The following is a 10,925-nucleotide window of genomic DNA, read 5'->3' as shown; positions in this document are numbered from 1 at the left end:
AGAAACCCAGAACCCAGAACATCCAAAAGGCCCCACAGTAGCTTGCATTGCTTCATAGCTGGGCTCCTGCTGGGTAGCCTCAGGCAGAGGCTAAATTAACACCTCCTTAGGGATCCAAGAGCCAGTGTACCCAGTGATCAGAGTGGGACCATCCAGATTACAACTCCTCAGATCCATAAGGGACACACTCACGGGGCAGACTCAGTGAGCACCAAAGCCCTACTGAAGCAAGTCTTGCCCCAGAAGGGTATCTCCAGCACAGAAGTTCTCCCACTGCAGACACAGCTATTCTCACAGCCAATTGGCTTGAAGGCCAATTCCTCCCAGTGATACCTACAACAATCAAGGCTTAACTACAACAAGACTGTACACAAAGCCCACAAGGGGGTGCACCAAGAGTGTCCACCTCAGGTAATTGGGGAGGCTGAGCCACTGGGCTCTAATGGACACCTAGCACAGAAAGCCACTCTATCAACACAGGAAAGCATAAAAATGCAGAGACAAAGAAACAGGTCACAAGTGACAGAAAAGGAGGAAAGCAAACTACTGGATATAGAATTCAAAACCACACTTTTAAGGTTTTTCAGGAATTTTCTAGAAACTGCCAATAAATTTAGTGAGACCCTCAATAAGTCTATTGAAACCACCAATAAATTTAGTGAGACCCTCAATAAGTCTAGTGAGACCTGATTTAGGTTTCCTTTCTAATTTAGGGAGCCTGTTTTGAATAGGAGGGTGGGGCTCCCTCCTCTCTACTGACTGGAAAGGACCAAGGATCATGTTTGTGTTCCAGCCTGCTAGAAAACTGAAATGATACCATGCTTGGAAAATTTCTAATATACCAAGAGAACATAAAGCTATTAGTCCTTTCACAATTTCTCCTCCTTCCCCAGAGAAAAATGATACAAAGAGCAATAAATAAAGTTAAAGGCAAGCACTGAAGGATGAGGAGATTGCTCTATTTTTATCAGTGGAAGGGGGAAGGGAGTTGCTTGATTTTAATCCAAAGGGTGACATTGCCCCAGGAAGATCAGGAGAGGCAATTAGTTCAATATTATTTACTTACTACTTTTTAAAGGCTAAGGTGTTAATTAACCTGGTGATTTCAGGGTCAGACACTGTACAAATATAAACAAATTAAATCACCTAGACTGGAGAACAGGGAAGGCTGACCAAGGAGGCCCAAAGGAAGCCTCATTCATCAGAATCCAAGTCACTGTCCCCAGCAATCCAGTGGAAATCCTCACTGTCCTCCTCGTCCTCTGACAGGTGGACCTGGCATAGCACGCTCAGCCCAGAGCGCTGCTCTTCCTCCTCATCTTCCTCCTCCTCTGATACCTCATACCACCGATGCTGCTGAAGCTTGTGTCTTGGGTATTCGACTTGGGGTCGGGCTCCTCATAGCTCCCATAACTGATGTTGCTATCCTCCAAACCATGAGAAGTCTCCCCACCATCTCCCTCATAGGACATCATGCTTTCTTCATTTTCCATGCCCATCCTTGTGTTCTCCTGAAGCATGCGGGGCTGTTTGGGTATTATCCCACCGGATCCCACATCAGAGTCACTTCCACTTTCACTCAGTTGGATAGCACAGAAAGGATTATCTCCTTCATCACTGCCAGCATCTTCCTCATCATCTTCTCCTTCAGACATAAGCAAATCCTCATACAGGACACTGGCTTGAGGCTGTTACACGGTTCCTTCCTCTTCATCTGCAAGATCACCATCTGCATCTTCACCTTCCTGTGTCACCTGCTTTTCTGGAGTGGTAGTGGGAATATCCAGGACAGACATATTGCTCTCATCTTGAAATACAGAGGCATCTCGAGACAAACTGAGGGATTTGTTGGTATCATATAAATCAGGTGGCTGAGGTGCATAAGGCCCTGGGGTCATTGGGTCCAAACCATCTAATTCTGCTTCTTCCAAAGCTGCTTCTTTAGCTGTACAAATATCCTTCTCAAGTTGAGTCAAATGTTCGTTATACTCAGTCAATGTCTGGCAACAGACATTCACAATCTCCTGAGAAGTCTTCAGTATACTGACTTTCAGGCCCATTGTACTTAACACTGTTATCAAGGATAAGGTTGTCATCATCTGGGAAGCTCTTTCGACTCTGATACTTGTGCTTGGAGATATTCTTCCGTATAGTCTTTAAATCCATTGGACTGGCAATCACTTCATAATAATCTGGAACAAAATTCTTATTAAAAGGGTGATGAAATGGCCAAGAATCTGGAACTGCCATCATTTTCTGGGTGAAAATATTATCCAGAATAAAAGAAAATGTCACTGGGTCATCATCATCCAACAAGGGATTGATAGCTTTCTCTAAACGAGCCAATTTGTCTTCTTTCTCTTTGAGTTTTTCTTCACAGAGCTCCAGCATGGATTGAGAGACCTGGGTCAATGAGTGCTTTGGCCCATTGTAGGTTGTACTATTTTTCACAATGAGCTCCAAATGCTCTCTGAACTCTTCCTGAGATGGGTAGAGGCGTTTACGCACATTTTCACGAAGTGTCTGTAAGTCCATTGGTCAAGTCATAATTTTGTAGTAGTCCTTTACAACCTTCCCATTGACTGGAGTGTGGAAAGGGTAAGTATTTAGAAGATCTCTCGGGTCATTCATGATAGACTCCAAGATAGATGACAGTGTCACCATGGGGTCTGTCCGGCGGCGCCGGTGTATGGTCTTATGAGGTCTGTTCAAATAGTCACAGTAGGAGTGGTTCCAACTCGCCATTTCTTCTTATGGGGGAGTTGCTGTTTAGGGAACTTGAGAACCAGAGACTTTCTGCGAACCTCATCTGCACTCTCAATTAGCTGTTTCCCCAAAACAATCTTGGTCCCTTCAACCTTGATAAGTTCTTCACTATCATTATGAATGACTGTCTTTTCCAACTCCTCTTCCTGTTCCTCTGTCATGGCAACAGGATTGGAAGGTGGAGCACTTGTTTGATAATAGAGGGGGCAGCATTTGTTTGTCCTCATGTGCCCAATGGCTCCACAAGCCCCACATTTCAGTTTTAGGTCAGGACGCTCCTTCAACTTTTTTGGCTTTTTCTCAGGAGGTCCCTTAAGCTTCTCCTTCTCCCGGTTCCGCTTAAGCCGCCTCAGCTGCTCTTGAATCCGCCGCCGTTCTTTTCGCATCTCTTCTCGATGCTGTTCATCAAAAAGGGCGAATTTTCGAATGAACCCCTCATCTTTTGTAGTCCGTATGCGCACATAGGCATCTATGACAGCTGGCTTTCGGACCGTCTCACAGCGAACATATTCTTTCCCCTCTTCATCTCGAAATGTGCGATAAATCTTGAGACAATGGCCAGTGGCAGAAGAGTTCAGGCTAGTCACAGAAGCTGTATCATCATCTCTGTGATTGTTTCCTGCTGCTGCCGAACCTGCTGCCAGTAGCATCCTCTGTAGTTCCTTCCGCTCCTGCTCCTCCCGTTCTCGTGACAGCTGAGAGCTGGTTTTCTTATTCTGCAACATGTTCTCTATAGCCTTCCCCATTTCTTCAAAGTCACTGTCTTCAGCTGAGCTGCTATCTGTATCAGTTGATAAGACTTCAGTTGATGACAAAACCTTGTTTTGTAGGTCAAAGATGCGTTGACATTCCTCTTTGTAACGTTCTTGATGCTCAGCCACAGAAAACCTTGATCCACGGGCAAATTTACACATTGACCCTTCCCCAGAGTGGGCCTGTTCTGTTGACATTGTGCGCACCACATCAATCACTTCCCAGCGGGACAACTTTTTCATCTCTTCCTCAAGCACGCCAAATTTACATAGAAGTTGCTTGGCATTTTTCAAAGAGAGGCGACGGAGGTCTGCATCTGTTCCTGTCACTGTTTTCTTCACTGGCTGAGGCTCTTTATCATCCTTCTGTTGCGTTGGTTTGTTTGGAATCTTCACATAGGAAAATCCTTCACCACACCCTGTGGGATCTGCCACCCCAGTCACCTCCAAGAGACACTTGCCCTTCATGGCAGCAATGAAGGCCCTTGTGGTGTTCCAAGGAGCAGTGCGAACCTCATCATCAGTCTTCATCTGGAAATCTTCCTCGTTTTCTTTTTCTGGAGAAAAAAAGGACTTCTCACCATAGCCAGCATCCTTGAGTCGCTGCTCTGCAGCTCTCATACTGTAATAAGCACAGCACTGCTCTGGAGACACCATAGCTCTGATCTCCTCTTCAGTTGGTAAACGAAAATCAGACTTCAGCACCCACCAATTTGAGTCCATTCCTGTGCGTTTGAAGTCAGCACAGAGCTTTAGCCTCTTCCAGATGCTGCTTTCTGAATGACAGGGAAAGGCTGTTTTTATATCTTCCATTCGGATCCGCCGTGGCCGATCTGCACTCTTCCAGAAGAGGCGGTAAATAAAAACCTGGAGAAAATCTCGAATATGTGTATTGGCCCTTTTGGAGTTGGGCCCAGGAACTTCAAACAAGGGGCACTGCTGGCCAACCACAAAGATATCCACCAATTCCCGAATGCAGTAACCTTGCCTTGTCCGAATGATAAGGAAATCAGTTTCTGGCATCTTATGAAGATAAATTGGGGCACGAAAGAGATTGTTCTCAAACGCCTGCAGCAACTGGCCAGGATGGAGAGAGCCCAGGAAAGGAGAGGTATGGCAGTAAACAGTTTCTCCATATTTACAATCTGGGGCCCCAGGATCTTTTCCAGGTTTCCGCTTATAATAGTTTTTTATCTTGGTTGCCATGCCAACCTGCATCATTAACGGTCCATTTTCCTCACTGTATTCTGCTAGAATAAGATCTCCATCTTTGCCTGTGAGGTCCTGAGAGGTGCGCATAAAAAACATCTCTCCACCACCTGAAGCTTGCCTCTCTTGTTCTCTCATCTTAGCCTTCTTTCTTATGTGCTTTAGCAAGGGTTGGACTGAGTGGGGACCTGGCTGAGACAATGCCCCAAAGGAGTACTTCTTCAGAGCTGGGCGATGGAAGTGCCGGAGTTTGATGGGCCCCATATGGGTGGGAAAGAAGGGCTGCCGTAATTCCACAGCAGGAATTGAGTGCTGGATACTATTTCCTCCCAAAGTGCCTTGAAGATGCTGTTGCTTGGGGTAGTAATATTCATCATTGGAGAGATTCCATGGATCTTTCACATCTGGCTGAGACATGTTCTGCTGTGGTTCCTCCTTGGTGACTCCTGTTTTCCCTAAGAGAATTCGACTCTTCTTCAGAAATGATTCCTTTTTACTCTCCTTGGAGGGGGAGTTAGATGTGGCCTCTTCCGCCTCATCAGGAATTTCCAAAACGAGATTCTCATCATTGGGATCAAGTGTCAAAACAGGAGGCTCCAACAGCCGGGGCATGGCCTGAGGATCCCAAATAATGTTGTCCTCCCAACATCCATACACCAGCTCCTCATTGTCAATGGGAAAAATGGAGTACCAAGGCTTGTCATCATCCAGGGTGGCTGCACAACTTTGCTGAACATTGTAAGCCATGGCATTTCTAATTGTGCTGGAAGGAAGCCAGCCTTCCAGGCTTGCACGCTGAGGTTTTGTCCCTTTGTGTTTGACATCCTCCCCATCCCAGATGATATCATCCTCCCAATACAGTTGTGTCGCCATCAGGAAGTTTTCATCAGCCAGAAGATCAGTGCCACTGCTTTCCTCAAATTTCCTAAAGTCCTCCATCATTCTACCTTTTATCACAGGTTCATGTTCCATCTTTCTCAGTTTGAAGCCATAGTCAAACCCACTGCCATCTTCAGGGACACCCAGCATATCATACCACAGTCGGGCAGGCCCATAACGCCACTCAGCTACTCTTGCTTTGGTATCTGTCACTTTATCTATATCTCCAGTAGACTGGGAAAACTTGGACTCCACAGGAGCCATCATTGTGATTTCATCATCAGGGAGACACTGCTCTGGAGGAGGTGGCGGAGCACAGTCGTAGGTCCATAAAGACGTCTGGTTGACTTCCGATTCTACTGAGCACGCCACCTCCTGAATCTGCTCTTCCTGTATCAGCTCACGGTGCTTCCTTTTCCTCTTTCTCCGAGCACTCCGCCAAACAGATGGGACATTCTTTCCTGGTCCAAAAAGACGTAGGAAGCGTAACACCTTTCCAGGCCGAAATTCTGGGAAAAGTTCTGTGACACTCGGCAACAGCTTGGCAGCATCATGCTGCCTAATCCCAGCCAACGGCAGGGTCAGCTTTCCATCCTCAGATTCTGCCTGTGTTGCTTCCTGAGGTCCCATCTCAGATTCTGAGTCAGAGGAACTACTGAAGTCCACTTTTTCTGAGGCCAAAGAGGAAGGGGAAATGATGGAGGGCATGATGATGCCTCCTCCATCTTCAGACATACCAGTAATAGCATCCTGGTCCTTATCCTTCTTTAGTGGTCCTGGGGGTGGAGGTGGAGGAGGCATCAACTTGCAATCAATGTCTTCACAATCAGCATCATAGTCATCATCATCATATTCTGACTGGCAAAGGGGCTGCAAGCTCCCCATTGTGTGCTGGTATCTCCGACTTTCATCTTCTGCTGCCTCACTGATGTCTGAATAGTCCACAGCATCTCCTGTGCTCCTGATCCATCCTTCATCATTTACCAGAGAACCGTCATTCCCAGTCAATTCTTCATTTGCCATGAGTTCAGTGATCAGGCTGCCCAGACCCAAAGCCCCCAAGCCTGCCAAGTGCTTCTTACACTCATCGTCCAAGACGCTTTCCCCCTCCAGCTGCAAGGCTCCATTGATGTTGCCGAAAAGGAATCCAGTTAAAGAAAATGGGCAGCCCCCAGTCGAATCTTCATCGCTGTCCGTGTCTGACATGATGGTGGTCGTGGCACCCGCTGGGCGCCCATTGTTGGGGTCCAGGGGTTCCCAAAGGTGTGGACGGAGTCGGCGAAGAAGGAAGTCTTTTGACTGTCCTTGCCGAGCAATTGCATCATATGTAATTTTTCCTTCAGCATCCACCTGACTGGCCAGTGCATGTGACATTTTTTTCTTTCGTCCCATATCCAGTGGATACTGGGCCACATGGATCTCTGGAAAAGCACCTCCATCTCCAAAATCCTCTAATAACCGAGGTATCCAGCTTTGCCGGTACCCGTATGGGGGAGGTTCTCTTCGGGAGGAGACCAGTGAGGTCTGCTGTGATCTCTGGGATTTTACCTTTTCTTCAGCCTCAAGCTGGTCCTGAGATAGCTGAGTAGGTGCAGGTAAAAAGCTGGTGAGCGCCATCTTCTTCCGCTTGTTTTCAGCGCCTGCGACAGCACCGCAGGCAGCACGCTGTTTTATAAAATCATTTAAAGCGGAGAGCATCACAACCCCATCTAGCAGGCGGCTCCTGAGGTCCCCGCACAGGCCTCACCCTGGCCCGGCGCCTGGCTGTCCCGCAGCCCCGTTAGCGACTCGCGCGAAGCAGGGCCAGGCCGGAAACGGCTAGACGGGAAGGGGCAACTTATGCCCGGAGCAGCACTCACGGTCCGGTCCGGTCCGGTCCGGTCCGACTCAGGGACGCCGCCACCTCCGCTCCGGGGTACCTCCGGGCCTAGCTGGTACTCTGGACCTGAAGGTGTTAAAGGAATAGAGACATTTACTCAAAAAAATAAACATATACATTCTAAATTCTATATTCACCAGAGTCTGCTATGAGTGCTCCCACCTCGGTAAGTTCTGCCGATATCAGGGTCAGTAGGAAGTCTCTTCACTCAACTGGCAGCTCCAAGTTCAGTCAGCCTGCTCTGGAGAAGTGATGTGTGCTCCGCACAGCGCGGCCTTTTATAGGCCTCCCCTTAGGCCACACCCACTTGCTGAGATTGGCTAAAATCTACAAAAGGAAATAACCACCTTAAAGTGGATTATACAGATGGTAGTCTGATAGGGCATTAGGGTTACAACACATAGAAAACACTTGGGGGCTGACACCCTAACAGAACGTAAATGTGTCTTCTGGTAGAAACATGAAACTTTTCAATATGCAATACAATACTAACTGTAGTCACTATTTCATAGATGCTGTAGAAAATTGTTTTTAACAGAAGTGCCATGCTACTACCTGTATTTCGTTGAAATCCATCACAAGTTAACAAGTTATTGATGCCACCACCATATGAATTATTTTCCACATTATCAAATGTTTGGGAATTTAAGTCCTACTTTTAAAAATCTATGAAAATTATTAACCTTGCAAGAAGTTTAAGAAGTGAAAACCTAAGTAACTCTACTTTTAAAATTTATGGAAAAGCAAATGTGAAAGCCATCAAAGACCACCTAGTCTAGAAAGAGGCAAAGCTACTGCCCTCTAATTCAATGTACAGGAGGGTAAGCCAACGGAAGGGTCATTGACCTGCAAGACCCCAAAGTTAATTAGTTCTCAGAATATTATCTCAAACATTAATCAACTTGTTGCAAGTCACCCACATAAGCTTATAGCAGACGAAGTTTCATTTTCCAGCAAAAATCAATTAATTCTGTGGGCAGTGTGCCCTCCTGTAGTGCTGTTACCTAGTGTTGTCCCTTACAGAAACTTGTCCAACACTCACTTACACTAATATTTCCTAGATGTCTCATTCTGTCACACAGCATTTTAACATTCTATAAGCCAGGCCCTGTACTCTGGTTCTTCCTTCAAATAATAAATAGAGCAACTAGCCTGGCTGGTGTGGTTGAATGGTTGAGTCTCCACCCATGAACCAGATGGACTTGGTTTGAATCTTGGTCAGGGCTTATGCCAGAGTTTCAGGCTAGATTCCCTTAGGGGGCTTGTAGGAGGCAGCCAATCAATCATTGTCTGTCAACATTGATGTTAGTCTCTCTCCACCTGCCCTTCCTCGCTCTGAAATCAATAAGAAAACATATTTATCAAAATAAATAAATATCCTAAGTTTTGCTATGTGCCATAGTAACTTCTCAATTCCCTTACCCCAAACCCAATCTTCAAAGGTAAGGCAAAATCCCTAGACTCTTCAGATTATAGGTTAGTGGAAATGATAAATGCAAGCACAGAGAATTAAAAAATTCCTAAGAGCTCAAATAAGGAAGAGGGTTCTGCTGTGTACAACTGAAGAAGAGAATGAAGAGCAGGTGACTGAACTGAGGATCCTTCCCCCTCATCTTTCCCCAGAAAAAGGCCTCAGGATAACAATGACTAAAGAGGATTAAAGAGGCTTGAATCCCTGCTATGGCTAACAATGATCGGGGCAATAAGCAGGAAATAGCTACTCCTCTGCCATGTGCAAGTTCGAAATCATTGGACTAAGCCTTCCGGTGGTGCTCAGTCATTTGGCATAGGCCCTGGAGATAAGAGGTCATAGGTTCATTCCCTGTCAGGACACGAGCCTGGGTTGTGGGCTCCATCCCTAGTGGGCAGAGTGCAAGTGGCACAAAACCAATGATTGCCTCTCATCATTGATGTTTCTATCTCCCTTCCCTTCTTCTATGAAATCAATAAAAATTTGTTAAAAAACAACAGAATTTCTGCTTTTACCACTTATATTCAACACTATGATGGATTCCTATTCAATGCAATTAGACATGTGAAAGAAGAAAGAGGAAAGAAAGCTATCATATTTTATATTATTAGCTCAGCATGATTGCATAATTAGAAATTTTCCTGAAATCTATAGTTAGTGAAGTTAGGAAGAAATGAGATCAGTGAATTTCTTCTAAACAAACAAAATAAAAAATTGGAAAGGAAATTTACAATGCATGTTATATGATCAGAAACTGAAATTCCTAAAAATAAATCTAATAAAAGTTATATAATTCTGTGTATATAACCTATAAAATGCTATTTTTTTTAAAAAAAGGAAAGAACTATGAGTCCTGTAAATGGAAATATCCCATATTCATGGATTGAAAGACATAATATGGTAACCATGTCCAATGTCACCAAACAGACCAATACCATAAATATGATTCAATAACTTAAAAAATGTATGTGCATATACATGTGTATGTAATTGAGAAGTTGGGTTTTAAATGAGTCTGTGACTAAGACTCTTAAAATGCGTTTTAGTCAATAAAGGAGAGACAGACCTCACTAAAAATGAATTAGTATTGCAGGCATTATCACCTCAATTACTTTCATATCTACATAGCGCACATATAACAGCTTCCATATTGTGGGGGAGAATATTTGTGTAAAAGAAGGGATAAACTGTCATAGTCACAGGGTATAAAGGTCTGTCTAAGACAGCGGTTCTCAAGATTCCCTGTGGCTTTTTGCCTGGTGGCTCAGGACTGTGTATCCCATTTGATGCTCAGCTGAGATTCTGATCACACCTACAGTACAACTGACCTCGTCGGTTTTTAAAAAACAGACGTCATAGGGCACATCTGAAGGACAGAGCCAACGCGCCTATGTGCTCTTTTACGTCCAGACCAGTGAACTGGAAGGAGACAGCGGGGAAGCCCGCTGCCCCGAGACGGAGCACAAGGTCGCCGCGTCCATCCCACGGGGGCCCGAGACTGCCCCCAGCTTCACGGGTCCCGGGTCCGAGGAGCCCGCGCAAGAGGCGCCCGTCAAGCACACCAGCTTACAGCAGTGGTGCTTGCTCCAGGAACAATCCCGACCGAAGCCTCAGTTCAACCTCAGGGAGGTCGAGCGTGCCCTGCCCGCCGAAGCCGTTGTCATTCACCAGTCCCGGAGCAGAGGGGGCAGGACCGACCACCTGCTCCACCATCCAGCCGGGGACGTCCTCCCTTGGGGGGCCAAGGGCACTGGCCAAGGCCCTGGTCCCAGAGGGAGACCCAAGGAGAACAGGAGGAAGAAGAAGAAGGGGCACAGGTCCGTGCCCGCATGCCAGTGATCTCAGCAGCAGGAGAGGCACAGGGGCCTGCTGGAGAGCCTTGGGCTGGGCACTGGGCGGGGGTGGGGAGGGTGTGTGCCCGGACAAGGACTCTGCAATTATGGCAGAGTTGGATACTCGTGAACCCACG

General features: G+C 46.3%; 1 protein-coding gene across 1 annotated transcript; it reads right to left on the bottom strand.

Annotated features, from left to right (window-relative positions):
• Positions 1 to 1,194: 1,194 nt before the first annotated feature.
• Positions 1,195 to 6,812, bottom strand: LOC308514401 (transcription initiation factor TFIID subunit 1-like; the record flags this gene model as incomplete). Its single annotated transcript, XM_081084566.1, is given in 6 exon segments — positions 1,195 to 1,346; positions 1,349 to 1,691; positions 1,695 to 2,036; positions 2,038 to 2,538; positions 2,542 to 2,726; positions 2,729 to 6,812. Coding segments are annotated over 6 exon segments (5,607 nt in total).
• Positions 6,813 to 10,925: the final 4,113 nt, after the last annotated feature.

Source organism: Myotis nattereri (assembly GCF_964212035.1).
Source record: "Myotis nattereri genome assembly, chromosome: 2".
Classification (NCBI taxonomy): domain Eukaryota; kingdom Metazoa; phylum Chordata; class Mammalia; order Chiroptera; family Vespertilionidae; genus Myotis; species Myotis nattereri.
The sequence above is the reverse complement of the archived record's forward strand: the minus strand, read 5'-3'. Positions and strand labels throughout refer to the sequence as shown.